The 27,233-nt window shown below is 37.3% G+C and overlaps 1 protein-coding gene across 3 annotated transcripts in view; it reads left to right on the forward strand.

Moving 5' to 3' along the window:
- The window catches only part of UNC5C (unc-5 homolog C (C. elegans)), a 428,547-nt gene that overhangs the window by 217,796 nt on the left and 183,518 nt on the right, over window positions 1–27,233 (forward strand). For all 3 annotated transcript variants that reach the window (XM_010848326.1, XM_010848327.1, XM_010848328.1), the window contains exon 2: window positions 18,937–19,158. In XM_010848326.1, coding sequence (XP_010846628.1) covers window positions 18,937–19,158 — 222 coding nt within the window. The remainder of the gene's footprint in view (window positions 1–18,936; window positions 19,159–27,233) is intronic.

Genomic DNA, 27,233 nt, shown 5'->3' on the forward strand with positions numbered 1-27,233 from the left:
TCCCCCTTCCTCCCTCCCTCGCCCCCCCAACTCCCTCCCCACGCATCAGAGTCTTTTCCAGTGAGTCAACTCTTCGCATGAGGTCGGCCAAAGTACTGGAGTTCAGCTTTAGCATCATCCTTCCAAAGAAATCCCAGGGCTGATCTCCTTCAGAATGGACTGGTTGGATCTCCTTGCAGTCCAAGGGACTCTCAAGAGTCTTCTCCAGCACCACAGTTCAAAAGCATCAATTCTTCAGCGCTCAGCTTTCTTCACAATCCAACTCTTACATCCATGACCATTGGAAAAACCATAGCCTTGACTAGACGGACCTTTGTGGGCAAAATGTCTCTGCTTTTCAATATGCTATCTAGGTTGGTCATAACTTTTCTTCCAAGGAGTAAGCGTCTTTTAATTTCATGGCTGCAGTCACCATCTGCAGTAGTTCTACATATTATATTGTCCATGGTTTTTACCGTTTTAACAGTATCCTATAATTATTTAACACTTGTTTGTGTCCCTACTTGCCTATTAACCCTTAGGTTAGTTTTCTTTCTTATTCCTAATATTGTCAAGCCCTGGTAAAGTCCCATGGCATAGAAACTTTTTAAAAAGTTTATACAGTTAATTGAACAAAAATGCAAATGTATTTTATAAAACCAAGGATTGTAGCTTTTAAACAAATAAAAACTTTCCAAAAACGTTATTCATGTCAGTATATCATTATATAGCTCAGCCTTCACACTGTAACAGTGAGGAATTTTTAGGATGCAAGTAAAAGAAGATCAAATCAAACAAGTCTAAGTCAAAAGAAAAAAAATGAATTTAGTGTTTCACATTAAAAAAAAAAAATCCCAGAATAGACCCATCTAACTTCAGTGGCAATCAAGTCCACTGACCTGAGTGATAATCTCAACATATTCTCTCTACAGCTCTCTGCTCTGCCTTTCTCTGTGTTGGCTCCATTCAAGCTGGCTCTTTCTATCTCACATCAAGATGGTCACTAACACCCAGTCCTTTCAGGAACCATTTTGTTTCCAGGACAACAAAATCCCATATTTCATTTTGATGGTACTATCTTGGGTTACATGCTCACCTCACACCAGTAATTGTGGTCATAGGACCAGAATGCTCTGATTGGCTGGAGGAGTCCTGTATAGCCTGAGAGTGTAGGAGACATTTCTGTCACAAAACAAGAGGAAATGGAAGATGAGCAAAGAAAAACTACATGTTTTCACTATAATATCTTCCATTAACAGGTGATGAAACTAAGGTTCAGAAGGGATCAATGTCTTGGCGATGTAAGTCTTCTGACACTGAGTCCAATGTGTCTTGCACATTTTCTGTCATTCATTCAGCCATTCCTGTGAAGATTCAGGTTTGTAGGTAATTAACAGTAGGGGTGTTTTTAGACCTACAACATGGTATTCTGAGATACTGAAGAGTCACAAGTTGTAAATGGGTAAATTGATAATGGGAATCATGAGAATATTTTTTGAGTCTTTGGTTTAGTAGGATTCAACCTGATTTCCCAATTTATGGAAAAAGATAGCTTGATTTTCCTTGACAGATCATACAAGTGAAAACTGTCCCTGTAGTATTTTCAATGATGTCAACAGAAACAAGTTCAGATAGCTTCCTTGTTTCCCTCCTATCCTAACCATTGAAAGGACTTGATTTGCTTTGGTTTGGATGTGGTTCTGATTTTGGTGGAAGTGAAGTGGCACATTAGCCTGAGGGATTTGTGTGTGTGTGAAAGAGGCACAGACATTCGAACCGCCCACAGCTGCCCTGCATAGGAGACATCTTCATAAATACTGCATGATTCTGCATCCACATTTGCACAGAGCGGCACAACCTTGATAACCACATTTTATTCTAGTTCAGTTTTTGTTGACTTTCTGCTTCACTTTTTGCAGCAGTCTGTCTGGAAGGGATGAGAAGGATAATGATTTCACAAGAACTTGAGTTGAACCCGTACAGAGGAAGAGGGAGTTAGGGGGAGGGTCTGCCCTGAAATCAACCTGCTTATTTAAGTAGATTTGAAGAAAAACAGAGCATGAAAACAACAAATCAGCCTGACTTATCTAGGAGGAGTGGATAAAATAGTCCCTGCTGGAGGAAACGTGTAACCCAATCCAGTACTTTATCACATCTTCCTGAAACCTTGAAATAGGTCTATGAATTTATATTGTTTCCGAAAGCCCTGTGAGCCGTGCTATCTTACCCTGCCCCACTGTGAACCCTGAAATCAATCCATTGCTCTCTCAAACTTTGGGAAAATGATATGCCTCTAATGTCAATGAACTAGCTGCGTTCACAGAATGGCTTTTCACTCCCTGAGTTTACTGAAGTGGAAGACAGGGTATGACTTTCTGAAAATAACCACATGTGCTCAAAGACCTAGATTTTCTAGGCATGAGTGCATTTCTGATAAAAAATACCTCCTTAGTGTGAAGAAACCTAGTTATTCCTCCTCTCCACAAATCGTTTGCATCCTTTATATTTGTAAAGATTGTCAACTCCTATTTCTCTTTTGGAGATTTGATAAAACAGAGGCCTTGGTAAAAGGAAAATGGATACCGTTAAAGGAAATCTACCTCCTGTAATAAAATAAGAGCTCTGTTTTCGATGCCTCTGCCTTTTTACAAATCTCCCTTCTCTGCCTCAGTTAACATTAGTTCATAGTCGTTATTTATATTATATATATTCTGGAGAGGCCCTTCGTAGATGGGGAGAATGCAAGTTAAGATTTCTGGCTCAAGAATAATAGCTAAAAGCTGTGGAATTTTGCATTTGAGTTGCACTACATGTCTTAGAATATTTTCTTTATAATCTTTTTACAAATTGTCTTAGCTTACTGTTACTTATTTCACAATCATTTTAACAGTGCTCATATCTTATTCTATAGGGTAAACAACTTTCAAATTTCTTACACATATTCGATACTGCCCTGTTTCTCTGTTCCTGTCAGCGTTGTGGATAACGATTTGCTATCTTTTTCCTTTATAGTTCATAACAGCTTTTACAGGTAATTTAAAGCAGTTAAATATAGAAGTATAAAAAAATAAGTAGATTTGAATAAGTTAGAAAGTAAACCAAATAATAAAACAATAAGAACATATCATTGTGATATGTGATATGTAGCAGATAAGTATTATAAAATTATGTATTGAAAAAATTAGCATCTGTATATCTCATTTTGACCCGTAACTAATAAATAGATGTTGGTATTTGCTGGAGAAACTCCACAGAGCTGATTATTCATCAGGTGATTCTCTAAGACTATACACTGTCAGTTAAAGAAAATTTCTGCCACTTATTAGTTGTGTGAATCTTGGGTGAGTTAATTGGCTTTTCTGTGCCTTTGTTTTTCCATCTTTACAGGAGAGATAACTACATTATCCATGGTGCTGTTGTGCGAATTAAGTGAGGCAATAAATCCAAAGTACTTAGGGGGTGTCCAGAATTTGTAAGTTCTTTATAAGTGCTTATTATCCTTTTATTGTATCTATATTGTTTCTAAGAGTAGTGCTATAAGAGAATTATGGACATTGATTTGCTAAGTTGTAAGTTTTCACACTGTGGGAGGCAGCACCACTTACACAGCACTCAGACTTATTAAGCTGGAAGTACCTGCATTCCTTTCCTAGCTCTTCCATTAAAGGGTTGGATAGTCTTAGGAAACATGCTCAAACTTTCAAAACCTAGGTTTTTGTCTATGGAAAATATAACGACTTCACTATAAAAAGTCACATGACACAGGGTAGCTAAAAATGGAGACAGCAATGTAATGTTATTAAATAATGTAGGAAATGGTTTCATGAAGAAAACTTCCTTCACCTCTTCTTGGAAAGTCTCTGGCTTTAAGGAAGTGATGGTAGAGCCCGTCGTTAAATCACATTCAGTCTTTTGCCCTCGAACTGAGTAGCCTGTATCAACAATGGATGGTACATGCTTGATCTCTATATTGTAAAACAAAATTAAAGTAATATTTTCTGCTTATTTATAAAACACAGGAATAGATTTAAAGTGATTCACAACTTGGCAAGTTTTAATTTTATTTCAGCAGAGAAAATAATTGAGCAGTGCCATGTTCCCAGTCTTAATCTCTTTTTTTATTTGATCTTCACTTTGTCTTCTAAATAGATAACAAACCAATACAATATTGTAAAGGTAAATAAAATAAAAATTTAAAAAAATGCTGCTTAATTCTGCAGTCCAGTATGATTTCCAAAACAAACTTATTGGAAATTGAAAATAAGTTCAACTATACCGTGGTTAATCTTTTTTCTGTTTTTATTGATGAATTTAATTATTGACCCTCAGTAAACTACTTCTAAGTATAATAATACAGTTTTTAAAGTTTGTCTTAAAGTAAGACCAGAGTCTTTGGAACTTTTTGTTTACTTGTAAATGTCTAGAAATGAGGCATTTGTCATATATCAAAATACAGTCTTTCTCTGAAACATCAAGTTATATTTAGGTTTTGAAAGATTTCTTATTTTATAAAAATAGCTCACCTCTTTCAACTTTGTGTAAAGATATCAGGCTGGGCTAAAGTGACAAAGAATGCCTTAAGGGGAACTTTGAATGAATAACTTTGAAGGAAAACTATTTTCACCAAAGACTTGTCCAAATTTAATTAGTTACGGGAGTTAAAGGCAGGGAGAAAAGGCCAGGAGCCTAAAGGGATTTCAGGAGTAAAGTGTCAAGGAGAAGTGAGGTCTCACATGGAGAAGGAAGAGTTTGCTCCTTTAAGGTTTAATAATTTTGTGACCTAGTGTCAAGTGTTTTGATTTCCAGTGGCAGGAGAGGTGAAATGAGAAAAATTAACCAACACTTTATCTTGCTGGAGGTGATTCCTACCCTTACCATCTTCTTTGGTATAATGGATATATTATATTTTAAGCAGTAAATTTTGAAAGAATGTCACTTGCTCCATCAAAAAAGATAAAAAGTGGATATATTGGTGTATGATCAGTACCCTCACTTAGTAAGCAGAATTTATGAAATATGACTTTGAATCACATGCCACGTGTAAACTATGATTTTGAAAAAGACAGATACAGATCTAAAATTCAAATATCAAAGCTGAAGATAATAATGACATTAACAAAGATTGTGATGCTTGTTTGTTTTTGTTGTACAACATCTGCAGAAAGTTTAGTGTCATGCAAATACCACCAAAGCCTTAAATTGCATTTTTTTTCTTTTTTTTACATTGGCTGTCAGGTTATACTAAACTTAGTAGGCAACATGTACTGCATGATCCCACTTGTATTTTTAATGCCATATATGCATCCATATGAGTCTTCCCAGATGGCTCAGTGGGTAAAGAATCTGCCTGTAATACAGGAGACACAGGAGACACAGATTCAGTCCCTGAGTCAGGAAGATCCCCTGATGGAGGGCATGGCAACCTACTCCAGTATTCTTGTCCCATGGACAGAGGGGCCTGGCGGGCTACAGTCCATATGTTCACAAAGAGTTGGACGTGACAGAAGCAACTGAGCATGCTGGCATGTATCCACATACATTTACACACACACACGCACACACACACACACACACACACACACACACCTGCCAAAGTAAATGCACAGAGAAGTATTCTGAATAAAACACACTAGTGTCAATAGTAGGTAGGTCCAGGGAGTGGGATGGAGCTTAGGAGTGACTTTCCCATTTTGCTATTTGTTTATTATAGAATTTTGTCAACTAAAATCTGTTAAGTATTGTAACTTTGTAATTAAGAAAAAATAAAATAACAGCATTAATAAGCCATAGGCATGAAGTAACTCAAAAATAAGACAGCAAGTAAACTTAATTAGAAGAGGGGATTGAAGCAGTGCCATGGAGTTTACATAATCAAAAAATATGTATCAGAGCCATGAAATTTCAATATTAGCCTGGGAGGTCGTTTCTTCCATTTAATAGCTGTGCAATCTCAGGCAAGTCACTCAAAGTAGTTGGGCCTCCATTTCCTCTTCTGGAAAATAGGCCAGCTCTCAAATTTTATGTAGGTATTGAATTATGCAACAAATTACTTCTCTGTAACCACAAGCATCACACACCATGTTTTCCCTAACTAAGCTGAAAGGTGGTAATATGAGGTAAATTCAGCTTATTGGGGGTCATGTTTTGCTGAATAATGAAAGTTTCCAGCAAAATCTGTTATGATTTCATATTCTGTTTAGAAATGCTAATATAATGATGTGGAATAGAAGGTATTCAGAGAAGGCAATGGCACCCCACTCCAGTACTCTTGCCTGGAAAATCCCAGGGACAGAGGAGCCTGGAAGGCTACAGTCCATGGGGTCGCTAAGAGTTGGACACGACTGAGTGACTTCACTTTCACTTTTCACTTTCATGCATCGGAGAAGGAAATGGCAACCCACTCCAGTGTTCTTGCCTGGAGAATCCCAGGGACAGTGGATCCTGATGGGCTGCCGTCTATGGGGTTGCACAGAGTCAGACACGACTGAAGTGACTTAGTATGCTTAGCATAGAAGGTATTGAGAAAGAAAAGTTCATGAGTAAGCCAAATCAGTAACAAGGGTCTTGTAGTTATTTCAGGAAAATGGTAGGACCTCAACTTGAGTTCTGGTGATGCAAAGGGGAATAAGGGTTGATGGTGAGTGAGAAAATTTAGAGCTGATTTTATGTACTATGCATGTAGATGGGGCTTCCGTGGTAGCTCAGCTGGTAAAGAATGTCTCCAATGCCAGAGACCTCCGTTCGATTCTTGCGACGGGAAGATCCACTGGAGAAGGGATAGGCTGCCCACTTCAATATTCTTGGGCTTCTGTTATGGCTCAGTTGGTAAAGAATCTGCCTGCAATACAGGAGACCTGGGTTTAATCCCTGGTTTGGGAAGATCCCCTGGAGAAGGGAACAGCTACCCACTCCAGTATTCTGGCCTGGAAAATTCCATGGACTGTGTAGTCCATTAAGCCACAAAAAGTTGCACACTGCCGAGTGACTTTCTCTTATTTATCCATATAGATGAGTTCAACTCAATGGAGAAATGGGACATCAGGCTCTTCACTTGAGGCTATTACAGTCAGAAATAAGGGGTTGAGTCAAAAGAAGAAGTTAGTTTTAGAGGGAAGGTAAGTTTAATGTTCCCTGGAGAAGGGCATGGCAACCCACTCCAGTATTCTTGCCTGGAGAATCCCGTGGACGGAGGAGCCTGGCTGGCTACAGTCCATGGGGTCACAAAGAGTCGGACACGACTGAAGCGACTTAGCTTAAATTTAATGTTGATGCTGAGGTTAGAGAATGAAACTTCTGACCTCATAAAGCTTGGGTTCTGTGGGAAGGGCAAAGAAAATAAGCAACTAACTTGGTAAACTAATTTGAGATAGTGATAGGAGATAATGAAACAAGGAAAAATATTTGTATTCTATTAAAAGTTCATCACTAAAGGGAGGTTGCCTATAAGCATAATTATACATAATGGCCCATTTCCAGGAACTCTTCATCCTTCCAGATAAGGAGCATTAAGCTAAAATACCTTTGTTTATCTCACAGGAAACATCCTGACCAGGCCTAACTGTGGACAACTGCAGGAAGGAAGTAATTAATATTTACCTTCCAGAGGCTATGTGTTAGCCTCCCATACCTGAATTCTAACTCAGGCAAGATGGTTGTTTGGAACACAAGTCCACTATCTTCTTGGGTGGCTTCTTTCCAAATAAAGTCACTATTTCTTGCACTAACAACTGATCTCTTAATTCATTGGTCTGTTGTATGGCAAGCAATTCAAGCTTGGACTTGGTAACAATAAAAAAAAATCAAATAGAGATTGGGTAGTCAAGAATCCGTCTTTGCCCAGGAGACATTTTGAGCTGAATCCTAAGTGGCAAGAAGGAAGTAAAAGATCTTTCCTAGAGAAAGGAAGAGCAAGTACAGATGACCTCAAGTGGGACTGAGTTTGGTGTCTTCAGAGATATAAACACCAGTCTGCTTGTCTCGAGCATGACAAGGAAAGGACAGGAGGCTTGGAAAGCAGACATAGAGACTGGCAGCAGTCAGATCAGGCGGGTCCTTGTCAGCCTTGTTAAAGAATCTGATTTCATTCTCAGTCAATGCAAAGGCATTGAAGGGTTTTAAGAAGCAGAGGGGGTGGAGCAGAAGGTTGTATGTATGACATGATCTGATAATTGTAGCCAGAGTTGTGGATGAGATGCCCAAGGGAGAGACTATAGGAGGGAACCTTAGAAAGTATCTCTCTGTATTCAAGCAGGAAAGAACGAAGAGAAAGGTCACAGAGGTAGGGTGGGAAGCAATCCAGGGCTAATGCACAGTCCCCCAGAGAGGAGGGAGCGGTGCAATGAAGTCAAGTGTTAACTGAGGCCAAGGAGTTGCAGAGAGACTATAATCAGATGTAGCATGTTATTTCCCACTCACAAAATGTTATAAATTCAACTTTGATTAGTGAGGGGATGTATTTAGTCCAAAGCTATGCACACCTCATGATATATGATATTTACAGTTGCTTAGAGGATAGACATATTTTTTTATACAGGAACTGGATGTGTACTTATAAACACTAAAGAACCACCTTTCAAATATGTATACTTCTGTTATATTTTGTGCAAGGATTTCTTCTCATGTAATTCCTATATATTTCTGTCTTATAGAACTTCTTTAGGAACAGTTCAAATGAGAAGGAAAAAAAAAGCTGAAGTTCTTGACAGGCACTGGACTACATGTCAGTAATGCAGAAATGAATAAGATAAAAACTCTTCCTAACCCTTGAACTTGCCTTCTAGTGAGGAAGAACTATAAACAAGAAGAAGAGTAGAGAGCAATGGGTGGTGATAGGTGATATCAGGGGGTTATGTCCAATATTTGAAGCAGGGTGGCCTTCCAAAGAAGGGGTGTTTTATACCTGAAGAATGAGTAGGAGTTATGACATGAGATGGTGATAAAGTGTGGGAAGTGTAATGGCCAGCTTTATGTGTCAGCCTGGCTAGGCTGCAGTCCCCTTGTTCAATCAAATAGTAACCTAGGTGTTGCTAGTGAAGTCTTAGTGCTGCTTATTTGGCTCTCAATGGATGGAATCAAGAACGCACTTTTTATCTAGGATAATTTCTCTTACTCAAGGAAGCTAATTTGGGGCTTAATCACATCCAGAAAATATCTTCACAGCAACACCTAGACTAGTGTTTGATTGAATAATTGGGGAGTGTATTCTTGGCATCTTGACTTGTAAAATAGACTGTCACTAAAGAGTTTAACAGGAATGAAATAAATATGTGCTATTATGAATATAATGTTAAATTTTCAAATCTTTATTGGATTCTTTTAAACTATAAGTCATTATTTTAGTTAAAATATAAGGATTAACTTAAGATTTATGTTGTCTTATTTATCTATTGATAATTGTTTAGTTTCTATAATATTTTTCTCAGCGATCTTGCTTTATTCATTAGATTCCTGAAGTTCAAAATAATAGAACAGGATTTATAACTCTTAACTATTAATGGAGAGTAAGAACGCAGTAGAACTTATCATGGGGGGGAGGGGTAGAACTTTTTCTTAATTCACTATATAAATCTTTACGTGTTGTTGTGTGTTAGTCGCTCTGTCGTGTCCAACTCTTTGTAACCCAGGGACTATAGCCCGCCAGGCTTCTCTGCCCATGGAATTCTCCAGGCCAGAATACTGGAGTGGGTAGCCATTCCCAACCCAGGGATCAAACTTGGGCCTCCTGCATTGCAGGAGGATTCTTTGCCATCTGAACCACCAGGGAAGCCCATTAAGTTTCTAATTGTGTTAGCAAACCTTTCTGACATCCTAAAATTAATAAGCACATTAAAGTGAAAGTCAGTATTAATGAATTATAAACGTGTTATTTACATAACCAGACTAATTGGCCAATTTTTATTATAAATTCAGATTATCGTAAACTTAGTATCTTTTATTTCACTATCTCATTTTATAAGAAAAAAAGATTTCATTGAGAGATAAAGTGCAGCTTGACTATAGCAGCTAGGACAGCCCTAGTATAGAGAAGATAATCCACAAATATTTTTTGAGCAAATTTTGAGAAATATAGTAAACTATCTTAAAGTCAGAGATCACACAGATGAAGAAATTAGGACAATAGACTATAAGAGAAAAATGAGATATGACTAGTCAGGATGCAATAAATACTGTATAGCTATAAGTAATGTTATCTTTGAACACAGGTGTTAGTGAAGACATCACGTAAGGCTTTATGGAGTCAGTAGCATTGATTTGGGAAGGTTTAATGTAGTGAAGAAACCGATACTGGTTATTCTAGGCAGAAGCTGTAGGTTGCACGTGGAATTATCTAATTTCCCCTTTTCTTAATTTAAATACAAACTCAAAAACACATTAAAAAATAGAAATCCTCCGTAATCTAGCATGTGAAAAATCCACTCCAAATAGAGGGAAAAAATTCCCCCTAAAGCTCTCTGATTCTTCTCCCCAAGGAGTATTTACTGTTAATATTTTTGAGCTTTGGCTTCTAGGCTTTGCCTTACACTTTTTCTTGTGATTTATTAATGCAGCCATCTACACACACACACACACACACACACACACTGCTCTTTCTGCCCTCTCTCCTTTCATTCCTTCTTTTCTGTCTTCTTTAACAAGAGTTGCATCACTCTATACAGATTGGCTGAAATCTTGTTTTATTTGCCTAGTGAATAATGGATACCCTTTTAATTTAATACATACAAATTTGCCTCCTTATTTTTATTGATGAAATAGTGTTCTCCTGGATGGATATATCATTAATAATTATCTGATCATTCCTTAGTTTGTTGTGAAGTTGTTCTCAGACTCATTTAAATAGTTAATTTCAGCTGTATTTTGTTGCAATGTATCATTTATTTGTTTAAATAAACAATGCTGCAGTGAACATCTTTGTATACATTTATATTCTGATGCCCTTATGTCTGAAACAGGGATTCGAAGAAGTGGGATAACCTATTTGGGTGTATACATAGATTTAGTTTTTATTTGTATTTTCAAATACTCTCTACTGTGATACCAATTTACACTATAGCCAGTATGTGCAAATACACATTTCCTCAAAACCTCATCAATCATTCAGTATATTTTAGTTAATGTGATAAGCAAAAAGAAACTTACCATCATGCTTTACATTGCATTGATTAAATTATTTGAAGAAGGAAGCAAACTTTTCTAAGATGGTGTATAGAACACATGACAAAGTAGAGACTGTAGGCAGGAAAACACTTAGGATTTTATGTTAGCAAAAGTCAGAAATAATAAAGGCTTAAACGGGGGCAGAAGGAGGTGCCTCTCTTTCACAGCTAAGTGCATGTCAAATAGCATGCTGACTTCATGTCACTATTAATAATGTATGGGGATTATTTGGAAATTATTTCCTTAAACGTAGAAAAAAAAGTTTTTTCTTTTAGAGTTAGAAATCATGTAGTACTTTCAAATTGTCCAATACACTTAAGGCATTATATATTCCACTACTTAAATTTAAATGATGTATCCATTAATATGTTACTTGTAATATAAGCCATAGTCTTTGTCTTTCAAAGGATATTTTAATCAAAATATTAAAAATAAGCTGAAGTCTCATTCAAATAGTTAATTCCAGTTGCCTTTTGTTGTAATATATCATGAATTATTTCTCTGATGGATGGGCAGCCAAATGCAGATAAAATTAGCTTTGCAGTCATTCATTTTAAATTGCTCTTGAATCATTTGGAAGTAAATTCCGTTTCAAAAGACTATGCTCCAGGTCTCAGACAAAGAGATAATAGTCCTATATTTTATGATATAAGCAGTAATAGCTTAAGTCTTATGATTTAGAAATATAGAAACTTATGTATTAAGTTCATGAAAATTAAAGCTTAATATATAGCAATAAAACCAGAAACCTACAGCTTCCTAGATTGATGTTCGTAGCATAATATTTTCCTGTCAAAAATTAGGTGGAATGAAAGTCTATAAAAATAATAATGGTGCAAAGCTTTCTCTTCTTGTATATAAATGAAAATACAAAAGGCTATATGAGATAACAGAAAAGGAATACTGAGATTTACCTGATATTGAAATGAAACTGTTAATATCATTGTTGAATAATGGTAGAAAGTGGGAAATTATATCATGTGTTAGGGAGGGTAAAATGAAAAATAATGTTAAATCTGAATCAAAAAGGCAGTATATCTTTAAGTTAATACTGAACTCAACAAACAGAATAAAACCAAATTTGGAAATTTTTCTTTGTTCATTTGAATGAACTACATGTAGAAAAATTATTTAGCTATTTAATCAAGTCAATTTGTCCAAATAGTGTAATGTGGACAGTATCAGCATCTGGAATGTGCCTTTATATATAATGACTTAGGATAACTGTAGTGCGTTGTCAGAAATAGCTTCACAGTCTGAAGTTGCTATTCACAAATCGAGTTCCCATTATCTCCCTGAAGACTTCAGGAGGCGCTTTGGATATTTATATTAAGAAATAAAGTGGTAAGAGGATGCACTCACTGCTCTAGCTGGCAGAAAAATCAAATTGTTCTTTTATAGCTTCAACTTTTGCAGCATGACCTTAATACTACTATCAAAAAGCTGGCTTATTTGTGCAGTAAAATGAATTGCGTGCTAGGAAATGATCTCAGTAAACAGCCTACCAGTTCAAGGTAGAATCTCAAACCTTGTTTATTATTCTCACGTACCTCTAGTGCCCTAAGAATGTTAACCTTGGTGTGGCAGGAATTTTATTTGTTTTGGATCAGGCCTTTGGATGGGCACTGAAGTACATCGAAGGGAAAGCCAGCAACAGACACAATCACACACTTCCCCTTGAACACCACTGCAGACACACTTGCTTAGAGAATTGATCGGCAGCTGAGTTTCTCAGTCTGAAAAGCCATGTTTTCTTCTAGAAAAAATCTGATCACTATAAGAAGCTGGGAAATACCAGATAAGTTCTAAAGTGGATATCCACTAAGTATATCTAATTTTAATTCTCAGACTTCACATGATGTGAAACACTCAACTAAACGATGTTTATAGAGAGGGCCACCTTCATGGCCTGTGACCTGTGCTCTCACACAGCACCTATGCTTTGCTTAATACCCTGCTGTAAGCGTCTCTGAAGTCTTAATACATTTTTATACAAGGGATCCCCAAATTGTCATTCTGCACTGGGCCACACAAATTTGATAGCCAATCCAGTCTGTAGATTTTACTATTTTTATGACACCTTATATTTGTAAATGAATTTGAGGCACTGTAAAGAGAAGACTCCTGAGAGTCCCTTGGACTGCAAGGAGATCCAACCAGTCCATTCTAAAGGAGATCAGTCCTGGGTGTTCTTTGGAAGGACTGATGCTAAAGTTGAAATTCCAGTACTCTGGCCACCTCATGCGAAGAGTTGATTCATTGGAAAAGATCCAGACGCTGGGAGGGACTGAGGGCAGGAAGAAAAGGGGATGACAGGGGAAGAGATGGCTGGATGGCATCACCGACTCGATGGACATGGGTTTGAGTGAACCCCGGGAGTTGGTGATGGACAGGGAGGCCTGGTGTGCTGCGATTCATGGGGTCGCAAAGAGTCAGACATGACTGAGAAACTGAACTGAACTGAACTGAAGTGAAACTCTAAAATACCTTGTGGATCTGTTAAGAATGCTCAAAGTCACATTAGTGTGAGCCTTTTGTTGACCTTCTGTAAGTGCCTGATACTATGCTAGACTTATGGAAAATAACAACACAAACAGTAGACCCTGTCTTCAAAAAACTTTCATACTAGTGTTAAGAATTTGTTATATATTTCTGGCTTTGAAAATTGGGAATAGTTGGATAACTCTGGTTGCCAAAATTGGAAAGCAGATTTCTCCATATGTGAGAAGCAAATTTATAGTGTGAAGAGCTAAATGTTCATGAAAAGGTATTTGTAGGTGAACACTTGCAGATGATATTTTTTTCCTTATTGCACATGGTATTTGGAGATGATCACTTTTTCCTTGTTAAATGCATATAGATGTAAGCATACTGGATATTTAAATACTCAGCCATTTTTCTTTAGAAATCTTGATTGAAGAGAATTGACTTGCTTGATTTTTTTTTAATTACTCTAGTAAAAATAGAAGATAAAATTTCATTAAAAGGCAATTTATGTAATACCACTATATCTGGAAATCAATGCTGACACTTGCCATTTTTTGTCTAGAGCAAAGAAAGTTTTCTCTTAGCATGCTTAACCTAATGGTGGGAGAGCTGTTTTCTGGGCCATTTTCCACAGTTGGGCATGGTACCCAGGCCATCTGTTGTAAATGATCAAAGAAAGGGTTTCTCAACAGCAAGCCCACTGATAATCAGTACAGTTGTACTTTGTATTATCTGTTTCACTATGTATATCTTACTGACTCAGGGTCTTGAAAATTACCTTTATAAATGTCATTCTTACACCCGAATTAAGTACCAGAAGTGATGTGCCATATTGCCTGATGTGAATTAATCTAGGGCATGGACTTAAATACACTGTATCTGTAGCACAAGAAATATTAATAAACTAATATGCTGTGATTGGTTAAGGCATCTCTCTAGATCAAATTTAAGAATGGGTTCATACATAGACTAGAATGATGTATTAAAGAAACACTGGAGTTATGATGAAAACATTTTAAATGATAGAAATAATTTCTTAAAAAGTTAGATATTGTTATTTAACAGACACCTTGAAAAATTAATAATTTATGAAGCCTCAGACTCATAGTGATCATCTATGTTTTAAAATTCAAAATTTAGGAAATTCAAAATTAGTTTGTTCATACATTTTCTAAATGCATCAAACCATTACTGTTTTTTCCCTGCACTTAACAGAGCCCTGTTTGCCTTGAAAGCATATGTGTGACTTTTTCTTGGACTAGTCCATTAAGGTTCCCAGTGGTTTGCAACAAAATAATCAAATGAATTTTTTTTGAAATGACTAAAGCAGCTCATATCATTTTATCCACATTTGAACTTGACTGAAGTCAGAGATGAAGTGAAGAATGAAGAGATATATGTATTGGCTAGGCAGGGTAATCAATTCTTAGTCCTTTTCTATCTTTCTGTGGGAGAAGGCAATGGCACCCCACTCCAGTACTCTTGCCTGGAAAATCCCATGGACGGAGGATCCTGGAAGGCTGAAGTCCATGGGGTCACTGAGAGTCGGACACGACTGAGCGACTTCACTTTCACTTTTCACTTTTCACTTTCATGCATTGGAGAAGGAATGGCAACCCACTCTAGTGTCTTTGCCTGGAGAATCCCAGGGAAGGGGGAGCCTGGTCGGCTGCCATCTATGGGGTCGCAGAGTTAGAGACGACTGAAGTGACTTAGCTTAGCTCAGCTTATCTTTCTGTAGGATGTAAACATGTAACTACGTTTGCTACATTACTGAATAAGGTAAGGTGGTATATAATCACCTGGTATCTTACAATCATCATTCCTTCTAAAGGAGCAAGTCTCCTCTTCTAGAACAATGACTGAAAAAAAGGCTTTTTTACATTTTGCTTACTTGAATAAATATATTGTTATGGAATACATATACATGTTGTAGTATAAATGTACACAAATAGTTAAAAATTTGAGTTACCCTCTGCCTTTGTGAGTAATAATTGAAAACAACAGTAACATTTTACAGAATTTGAGTCTTATATTTTGTGGCACTTTATTGATTATTGGCATGGTCCATCATTACATGTACCAGTAAGTGCTTCAGAAGAGAAAAACAACAAAAAATGGAATAAGGCCTTCAAGACATCAGCTTCGCGCTGATGGGTCTGTCAGTACCTCAGTTCCCTGTTCCTTTGCCTTTCTGAACTGTTTATTTAGGCACTCTTGAGTGTTCCTGCACATTGACTACATTAGCTGAAGTTGATGGAAATTAGGTTATTCTGTAGTAAGCTGACAGTCTGGGTCCTTGATGTCCAACAATTGAAAAACCAGAAATGATGCCCTGTCAGAAGAAAGTATATTAAGGAAGTAAAGTGAGAAAACAAGTTAGAGACGGAAAACGTTGTTTCCATTGCAGGGTCAGTCGTTTATAATTGTGGAGTGGTTTTGAAAGCTAGTTTTGTCTATGATGCAGGTAAAGCCAGTTTTGACTGCAGAACAAATTAGTAGAGACTAGATGTCATTACTAATTGACTGTGATCACATGACCCAGATGGAAAAGTCCCAGGCCAAGTTTCTTAGTGGACAAATGTTCCCTTTACCAATGGCTGTCTCCTCAGCCAGGGAAACAACTGAATAAGCCAGGAAATGACTTCCACGATAATGTCTTAGCAATCAGTGTTTAACTACCAACACCATAATCAATATTTGCTGCTGAATATATGCGCTTTTTTTTTTGAGCAAACCTAGGAAGATGGTGCGGAGAAGGCAATGGTACCCCACTCCAGTACTCTTGCCTGGAAAATCCCATGGACGGAGGAGCCTGGTAGGCTGTAGTCCATGGGGTCGCTAAGAGTCGGACACAACTGAGCGACTTCACTTTCACTTTTCACTTTCATGCATTGGAGAAGGAAATGGCAACCCACTCCAGTGTTCTTGCCTGGAGAATCCCAGGGACGGGGGAGCCAGGTGGGCTGCCGTCTATGGGATCACACAGAGTCAGACACGACTGAAGTGACTTAGCAGTAGCAGTAGCAAGAAGATAGTGAAGGACAGGGAAGCCTGGTATGCTGCAGTTCATGGGGTCGTAAAGAGTGGGACATGACCTAGCGACTGAACAACGGCAATACATACTTTTAAAGAACTTGTAAAAACTTTTAATTTTGGCCTCAGAGTTTTAACTTACATATTAGCCTAGGGTGCTTAGTCAATGTAGGAAGTTAATAATAGTTTTGTTCTCCACTATCCTTCATAAGAAGAAAATTATCAGGGCTAACTGAAATGTAGTGTATTAGATTCCTTTGTCTTTTGTGAAGTATAATAATAGGGTTTCTAAAGGCACTTTTATTAGTTTCTGTTTTTTATTTGGAATCATGCAGAAACCAAGTTAAAGGAAAATATACCTCAAATTGTGTAAGTATCTGTTAACGGTCTTGGGGTTTTGTTTATTCAGTGGTATTGGAACAGCAAGGGAGGAGCAATATGTTTGATAAATTTCAGTGTATAAAAAAATTTTTGTTCTTCATGTTAATACTCTAATATTATTAATATTCTAATGAGAATAAGTGTGACTAATCATATAACTTATGGTATTTGAGATACAGTTCCCAAATAAGACTAAACAGCATTTCTAAACTCTAGGTTTTACTGCAGAACTATTCATATTAACACTATTGGTTGACTTGATGTTATCATGTATATTTCCAGTGTTGAGAATAATTCTGAGTCAATAATAATTTATAAATAATAATTATAAATTAATAATTCAATAAATATGGTTAAGTGAATGAATATATCATGAAGTGGCATCTTTTGAAAATAATGACAGACTTCAATCTGAACTTAAAGATCTTTAACTCATATTTCTAGTATTTCTTTTAAGCTCCTTGCATAGGATTCAAGGCTTACCTAACAGCCAGATGGCTCAAGTGGAAAAGAATCTACCTGCCATCACAGGAGACATGGGTTTGATCCCTGGATCGGGAGGATCCCCTGAAGGAGGAAATGTCAACCCACTCCAGTATTCTTGCCTGGATAATCCCATGGACAGAGGAGCTTGGCTACAGTCTATGGGGTCATAAGGAGTGGTGTACAACTTAGCGATTGAATACACACACACACACACACACACTTTATACTTTTCAAATAAGTTTTACTTATGAAGTTGCTCTTGGTTTTGTCAGCTCTCAAGGGTAACACTGTGTAGTGGGAGGGGTAGTGCTATGTTGGGAAGATCACAGTTTGTGAGAGAAACAAACCTCGGTTTTGATCTCAGTTCTGCAATTTATTACTTGTGTTCTCAGGGCAAGATAATTATCACCCTAGATATTGTATTTTGTCATGTGTAAAAATAAGAATAATCATCTAAATCCTTAAACAACTAGTCACTAGACCTAACATATTGCCTGTTTAATAACAGGCACTCAAATTACTTAATTAGGTGATTTATGAATCATTATTGTTATCAAGGCAGGTTTGTTTTGCCCAATATACAGCAAGCCAAAATGCAGAGCTGCCTAGGTTTTCAGGAAAAAGGGCAGCTAAGTATGGGTATCAAGGAGCAAGTCTCAGAACCACCTCTCCAAAGGCAAGGGTTCAGAGTATTTATGCGTGCATGCTAAGTTGCTTCAGTTGTGTCCAACTCTTTGCGACCCTATGGACTGTAGCCCACCAGGCTCTTCTGTCCTTGGGATTTCCCAGGCAAGAATACTGGAGTGGGTTGTCATGCCCTTCTCCAGGGGATCTTTCTGACCCAAGGATCAAACCTTGGTCTCCAGCATCTCCTGCATTGGCAGGCGGGTTCTTTACCACCCACTAGCGCCATCTAGAGGTATCTATGAAGTAAAGAATAAAGAAGCAGGGTTGTCTAAGGCATGGGGAGTGTGGGGAGCTCAGGGAAAGGGGACTGGAAAAAGGTGCAGTTAATTGTTCTACACAGGTGTAAGTCAGCTCAGGCCTTTGTTTATTCAAAAATGAAGGCACTTAGCAGGATCTGAGGGTGGAGTTTTCAGCCCTTAGATGTCAAAATGTCATCCAGTGGACACTAGCACATGCCCAGTTGAAGGGTTGATGTTCCTATGCCGTTCGACTCAAGCTAGACACAGCTGATTGCAAGTTCCTAGAAAATGATTCCTAAACATCTTATTGTTTAGGTGTGATGCCTCTTGAAGTACATGCAAGCCTTCTGTATACCTTGATTAAAGAAGGCAGGTGAAATGGATATGACTAATGATTGCCCACAGTTTTATTAATTTTGAACAAATAGCAAGTGAAAGGCAAATGGCTACAAAGTTCTAAACATTTTTCATTTTCTTGTTTTCCCAGATGACGACTTTTTTCATGAACTCCCAGAAACCTTTCCATCTGACCCACCTGAACCTCTGCCACATTTCCTTATTGAGCCTGAAGAAGCTTATATTGTGAAGAATAAGCCTGTGAACCTGTATTGTAAAGCCAGCCCTGCCACCCAGATCTACTTCAAGTGCAATAGTGAATGGGTTCATCAGAAGGACCACATAGTAGATGAGAGAGTAGATGAAACTTCTGGTGAGTTTTCCATTGCATTTGCACTGCTGTTTAGGATTCACTTACTACTTTGATGTGTTGTCATATTGTTCCTTCAGTTATTGAAATTGAAAGTACAATGATTATCCTTTGGTAAAAAAGTCTAAGGCCTTTTGGTTAAGATTTGGTGATATCATTCCCTGTATTGCAAAGTAAAATGTGATGAATAAATCTTGACTTGATTCCTGTTGAACCCCATAGAATTAAGGTATGGTTTATACTTAAGAGGGCTTCCTTGGTGGTCCAGATGGTAAAGAATCTGCCTGCAATGCGGGAGCCCTTGGTTCAATCCCTGGTTTGGGAAGATATCCTGGAGACTGGAATGGCTACCCACTTTGTTATTCTGGCCTGGAGAATTCCATAGACAGAGGAACCTGTGGCCTACAGTCCATGGGGTCACAAAGAGTCAGACACAACTGAGTGACTTTCACTTATACTTTATACTTAAGAAGATAAATAATGAGCATGAATAGACTGAATCATGGTAAGTAAATACCTTAGTGAAAGATGCCTTTGAATTTCACTTGTGTTTTCAAGTCTGGTTGTCAGGCCTAAATATCCTGGAATTGAGGAATGTTTTCAATTAAGGATAAATTGTACTTGTTTACCAACCCACTCCAGTATTCTTGCCTGGAGAATCCCGTGGACAGAGGAGCCTGGTGGACTGCTGCCCATAGGGTCACACAGAGTTGGACAGGACTGAAGCTCCTTAGCAGCAGCAGTACTTGTTTACATGATTGTCAAGTATTAATTCCCATGCATCAGTTCAGTTCAGTTCAGTCACTCAGTCGTGTCCGACTCTTCGCGACCCCATGAATCGCAGCACGCCAGACCTCCCTGTCCATCACCAACTCCTGGAGTTCACTCAGACTCACGTCCATCGAGTCGGTGATGCCATCCAGCCATCTCATCCTCTGTCGTCCCCTTCTCCTCTTGCCCCCAATCCCTCCCAGCATCAGAGTCTTTTCCAATGAGTCAACTCTTCACATGAGGTGGCCAAAATACTGGAGTTTGAGCTTTAGCATCAGTCCTTCCAAAGAAATCCCAGGGCTGATCTCCTTCAGAAAGGACTGGTTGGATCTCCATGCAGTCTAAGGGACTCTCAAGAGTCTTCTCCAGCACCACAGTTTAAAAGCATCAATTCTTCGGTGCTCAGCCTTCTTCACAGTCCAACTCTCACATCCATACATAACCACTGGAAAAACCATAGCCTTGACTAGACGGACCTTTGTTGGCAAAGTAATGTCTCTGCTTTTGAATATGCTATCTAGGTTGGTCATAACTTTCCTTCCAAGGAGTAAGCGTCTTTTAATTTCATGGCTGAAGTCACCATCTGCAGTGATTTTGGAGCCCCCAAAAATAAAGTCTGACACTGTTTACACTGTCCCCCCATCTATTTCCCATGACGTGATGGGACCAGATGCCATGATCTTCGTTTTCTGAATGTTGAGCTTTAAGCCAACTTTTTCACTCTCCTCTTTCACTTTCATCAAGAGGCTTTTTAGTTCCTTGTCACTTTCTGCCATAAGGGTGGTGTCATCTGCATATCTGAGGTTATTGATATTTCTCCCGGCAATCTTGATTCCAGCTTGTATTTCTTCCCATGCATAGTTTCCCCTTATATATTCTTAAACAATTTGTAAACACTGTAGATTCAAAATACTTGTATCTATAACTTACATCTGAAGATGAATCCTAATTACATAGCTCTTTGCTGAAGTTAAATTCAGAGTGACTGAGAAAAGTGATATTGTGGGTTCCACAAAGAAAAATAGTGAGTGTAGCCCCCATCTGGGTAGATCTTGATTAGAGTATATTTGCCTCTTACATTGTTAAAAATCCTGACTTTATTGCTTTGTAAATATCATTCTTAATAGCAAAATACTAAAGCCAAAGAGAGGATGGAGTAGACCTTAATAAACTGTAAGATTTACATTGGCTATAAAGGTAACTTTCTTGATAGAAATTTCTTATTCCACAATAGGTAACTTAAGAGAGTTGTAGAAACCCCTAGAGTTATTTCAAACTAGAAAATATGTATGTATTTCTACAGTGGTTCAAGAGTTTTTGCTCTCCAGTAGGGATAATAACAATCTGAATTTTCACATTCCTTCCAGATTTGTGATTTTTTTAATAATATTAAGACATACATTTTAATAATTAAGACTTTGTTGATCAATATTTCCAAACTAAATTGTGACAAATATGATAAAAGTGGAAGTATTTAAGTATCTTAATTTTCTTTCATAAATATCTCTATGTAACAAAATGAATACATGTTTTCAAAATTTGATTGTAATTAATTCGTATTTGTATCCAAAGGTTGGTTAATGAGGGGCAAGCAGTGACCAGCATTTGAAGGAAATCTTCGTTCAGTGTCTCTAACAATTAAGAGCTATTAGATGATTGAACATAGACCATGAGAAGCCTGAGAAGAGGCATCTTTAAAAAGAAGAAAAAGCTTGTGAGACATATACTTATATAACACAAATGGTCTTAGAAAATTAGGTGGCAGCTCCACATAATTGTCAGTTTGCAAGTCAGTATGCTCACTGCATGTAAGCTGATGACTGTAGAAATAACTGGGTATCCAGCTATATAGTCTCTTCCTTCAGGGAATTGGTCTATTACACCTCTTGGTCTAATTACTCAGTAAATAGCTCCACCAGATGTCTTCAAAATCTCAAGTGAATTGAGTTTTATTTGTTTCAGCCCATTTATTTGTAAAGATTTCAAACACACACATTTTAATAGTAAGAGGAAAAATAAAATCACAAAACTAAAATGAGAGTCATAAACATACTTAGGCTTTTCTTTACTAGATTAATGAATATGCTTTTATACGAAGATTATAAATAAAAACAAAATTGCTCTGATACTGAACACGTCTAGCAGCCTCAAGCTCTCTTGGTTGTGTATGTGTTTATGTATATTTTTTTAAAAGGCAGTTCCTTTTCATAAAGCATTATATTTTTATCTCCACAGAAAATTAATATTGCCTATACCAATGATTAGAAATACATCTTAAAGCAACTATAAATGAAAATACATGGTATGTTTTCATTCAAATTCAGGATGAGATAGATTAGAGCCAAGGAAAGATTTGGCAGCCTTAATACTTGCATAGTCTTCATATTTGGAATGGAATGCTTTTTTGTTGTTTTTCCTTTTCATCCAAAACTATACAGGATAGCTAGCATCCAGGAGAATGCATTACTTTTATATATAGGAAAAAGAGAGAGAGACCCACAGATACTAGTATCTTTTGATATTGTTCTTAACATGATTTATGTGTGCATGCTCAGTTGTGTCCTGCTCTCTGTGACCGCGTGGACTGTAGCTTGCCAAGTTCATCTGTCCATGGGATTTCCAAGGCAAGAATACTGGAGTGGGTTGCCATTTCCTCTTCCAGAGGATCCCCATTCAAGGATCAAGCCCAAGTCTCTTGCTTCTCCTGCTTGGTAGGTGAATTCTTTACCACTGAGCCCCCTGGGTGGTCATTTGGTGTTGTTCTTAACATACTAGCCAATGCAATTAGATAAGATAAATAACTAAATAGTTGAAAATGATCATTTGGACAAATATGATTTTGTAGATCTGGAAAACTTTTGCAGTTTCAAAGGAAAAATTGAAAACCATTAAGAAAATATAGAAAAGTGGCTGATAAAAGATATACATAACCCATCAACTTTTCTAAGTACAGTCAATTCAAATTATATTGAACTAAAATATATCATTTATAATAACAATGCAAAAATGTAGATACAAAACTATTAAAAATTTGGAGAATTTTAGAAAGAGTTTAAAATCCACTCAGAGACAAAAAAAAAATAATAATAATAATACAATGACTTGAATCAAGTGGAAAGACACGTCTTGTTCCTAGATAAAAAGACAATAGTTTTAAATGTTTGCTATTTATAAATGAATCCATAAAGTCATCAGTGTTGTGTGAAAGATAATTTGTGAAAAGAGCTGGAAAAATTCTGAAATAGTAGCACAATAAAGAGATATCAGCTCTTTTTAACTGCGTCATAAGGCTAAAGAAATTTGATTTTAGCAGAGAATGAGACACACAGATTAATGGACACAAAATAGAAATCAGGAAATAAACATCTAAGGCATTTTATACTGTGATGGTGATAATTTCTAAATGCACAAGGTAGGAAGTTGGAAAAGTAAAATATAAATAATAAGTAAATAAATAAATAAAGCTTGAGTTCTAGCTCATTCTTTAGAATAAAATAAATTCTAGATGTTAGGGTTAACATCATTATCATTGTTGTCATTGCAGTCATCACCATCATCACTAGGAGAAAATTCTAGCAATTTATTTATTGGTTGTTTGGTTTCAGTGGTGATCAAAGCTTTTCTAATGAAGACAACATCCAGAAGCCTTATATGAAAGCATTATTTTAGAAAAAATAAACCATTATTAAATTTACATAAAGCAAGAAAACCATAAAAACCAAGGGAGAGATATATACTAATCTAAGGGTTAATTTAATTAATATACTACTAGCTCTTAAAATCGGAGAAGGCAATGGCACCCCGCTCTAGTACTCTTGCCTGGAAAATCCCATGGATGGAGGAGCCTGGTAGGCTGCAGTCCATGGGGTCCCTAAGAGTAGGACACGACTGAGCGACTTCACTTTCACTTTTCACTTTCATGCATTGGAGAAGGAAATGGCAACCCACTCCAGTGGTCTTGCCTGGAGAATCCCAGGGACGGGGGAGCCTGGTGGGCTGCCATCTATGGGGTCGCACACAGAGTCGGACACTACTGAAGCGACTTAGCAGCAGAATAGCAGCTCTTAAAATATTTTTAAGGAAATGATATGTATACCAATAAAATTGAGCCGAGTTTAAAGTCGGAGATGGAGGAAAAGAAGTGTAAGTGGTAAAGGCACATCTAAGAAAATGTTGTCACGATCAGAACAGTTGTTAGTGTACAGTGTGGATAACGGAGTGGGACAGGGATATTTCATACTTTGTTGATGAGGTTGCAAACTGACATAACCTTTTAGAAGACCAATTTGAAAATATCTGTCAACATCTAAATGTATATACCCTTTTACTCAGTAACTACAAATTGAGAAACTATCTAAAAATAAAATTCCTGATGAGCACAAAGGCTTGTATTCAGATTTGTCCATTGCGCCCTTGTTGAGGTTAGTATATCAAGGGCATCCATCTCTAGGATGGAATACTGCATTGCTTTGTAAAACAATGAGATTTGTACACATGTGAAGTGGTAGAAAATTCTATCAGATAAAATTTGAAGTGAAAACCAAAATATACAACATTGCATGCAATATATGTCTTTCTTGTGTAAAAAGAGGATGCACATGTATTTGTCTACGCGTTAGGATTTTCTGGAGAAACATACAAGCAGTTGACATCTCAGAATTTGGCCCAGTAAGAGATTTTTTTTTTATTGTTTGATTTTCATTCAATCCTCTGAATGTGTTATCTTCATGATAGATAATGAAATCTGAATTTAAAAGGCCCAAACTGCTTTATTGCACTCTTTGCCTATTATCATAAATCTGCAACCTATACACTACTGGGAGTAGAGACATTTGTAGTCCTCCTTATATTAGAGCTCTTTGTTTTTCATCGCTTTGCTCTTTCAGAACATTGAATGAAATTGAATTGCATGCTTCAAACTTGAGGGGTTTTCCTCTGAAGTTAGTTTCATCTGCAACTTTGGTGCCCAGCATTTTAATATTGTTTGAGTATTGTTTTGTTATGTGCCTTAGTGATTATTCATATTAGAATGCATTGAATTAATGGATATTAGAATACATAGAATTAATGTAAGAATACATTGTCTTGAAATATATTAGATATCTGAGAAATTTTCTAGGCATTTTAAAAATCAAACTGATTCTCAGATGGCAGGACAGAGAGAAGTCATTGCAAACAAATTTGTTTTTTGTAGGTATCTCCTCCTTAGGATGGCTTCCCTGGTAGCTCAGTGGTAAAGAACCTGCCTGCCAAGGAAGGAGATGTGGGTTTTGGTCTCTGGGTCAGGCAGATCCCCTGAGAAGGAAATGGAAACCCACTCACTATTCTTGCCTGGAGAATCCCATGGACAGAGAAGCCTGATGGGCTGCAGTCCATGGGGTTGCAAAAGAATTGGACACTACTTAGTGACTCAACAACGGCAACAACTACCTTGGGATAATGATACCTGAAATCAAACACATTGGAAATCAGATGTATTGCCTTGTAACTAAGAAAAGCCAACTGTATTCAGTGAGATCTCCACCAGAGGTACATTTTAATTGAAAAACTACAAAATAATTTTTTAAAAAAAGCAAAAGTTTCTCTCCAACTGAAATTCTTTCTTTGAAATTACTAAAATATTAAATATGCCAAATTGCTCTGAAATATTAAGTAAATGGTTATATATATTCACTGAGCAAAACTATTCCATAGATAATAAAATGCCCTGATTAAAGATCATTCATTACTGTTACTGTTTGCTTTTCCATCATTTAAATCACATTTCATTTCTTGCAAATACGTAATAAAAGAAACAGAAAAGTGGAAAGCAGAATGTATTAGGCGATTTAGAAATTTTGAATGTTGAGAAGCTCTTGATAATACAATAATAAGCATCCATGTTCCTTCAGGATTCCAAAGAATCTTGATCTGCTCAAAATTTTATGGTTACATTTTTATGAAAAGCTCAGGCTTGTCTGCTTGGTTTTTATTTACTTGAAACCTTTTCAATCCTTGTTTCCATGGTACCTAAGATTCACCATTGGAAAGTAAACATTTCCCCTCTATGAAGAAGCAAGGGAGTTTAGAAAACCTCCATTGGTTTGAAAATTTAGTAAGCTCTAGGTTTTCCCTTTTCATCTATAATTATTCTCTCATTAGCAGAATATTACCAATAGGACCAACATGACAGCAATGCAAAGAATTTCAAGCTTTATACTGAATTCCATGAATTATGTCTTTAGTCATCACAGCAATCTTTTTTTTTTGTAATTTTTAAACTTTACGTAATTGTATTAGTTTTGCCAAATATCGAAATGAATCCGCCACAGGTATACATGTGTTCCCCATCCTGAACCCTCCTCCCTCCTCCCTCCCCATACCATCCCTCTGGGTCGTCCCAGTGCACTAGCCCCAAGCATCCAGTATCATGCATCGAACCTGGACTGGCATCTCGTTTCTTACATGATATTTTACATGTTTCAATGCCATTCTCCCAAATCTTCCCACCCTCTCCCTCTCCCACAGAGTCCATAAGACTGTTCTATACATCAGTGTCTCTTTTGCTGTCTTGTACACAGGGTTATTGTTACCATCTTTCTAAATTCCATATATATGCGTTAGTATACTGTATTGGTGTTTTTCCTTCTGGCTTACTTCACTCTGTATAATAGGCTCCAGTTTCATCCACCTCATTAGAACTGATTCAAATGTATTCTTTTTAATGGCTGAGTAATACTCCATTGTGTATATGTACCTTAGCTTTCTTATCCATTCATCTGCTGATGGACATCTAGGTTGCTTCCATGTCCTGGCTATTATAAACAGTGCTGCGATGAACAATGGGGTACACGTGTCTCTTTCCCTTCTGGTTTCCTCAGTGTGTATGCCCAGCAGTGGGATTGCTGGATCATAAGCAATCTTATGATATAACTTTGGGATTCTCCTTTTGCATATGAGAAAACTGAGGCTCAGCAGGATAAAGAAACAAATTTGCCCAGTTGTATAGTTAAGAGGTGAAAGTCAAGATATGAACTAGGTTCAGTTCAGTTCAGTTGCTCAGTTACGTCTGACTCTTTGCAACCCCATTAACGCAGCACGCCAGGCTTCCCTGTCCATCACAAACTCCCAGAGATCACCCAAACTCATGTGCATCAAATCAGTGATGCCATCCAGCCATCTCATCCTCTGTTGTCCCCTTCTCCTCCTTCCCCCAATCCCTCCAAGCATCAGGGTCTTTTCCAATGAGTCAACTCTTCGCATCAGGTGGCCAAAGTATTAGAGTTTCAGCCTCAGCATCAGTCCTTCCAATGAACACCCAGGACTGG

This window comes from Bison bison, unplaced genomic scaffold, assembly GCF_000754665.1.
Source record: "Bison bison bison isolate TAMUID 2011002044 unplaced genomic scaffold, Bison_UMD1.0 scf7180017864263, whole genome shotgun sequence".
Taxonomy (NCBI): Eukaryota; Metazoa; Chordata; class Mammalia; order Artiodactyla; family Bovidae; genus Bison; species Bison bison.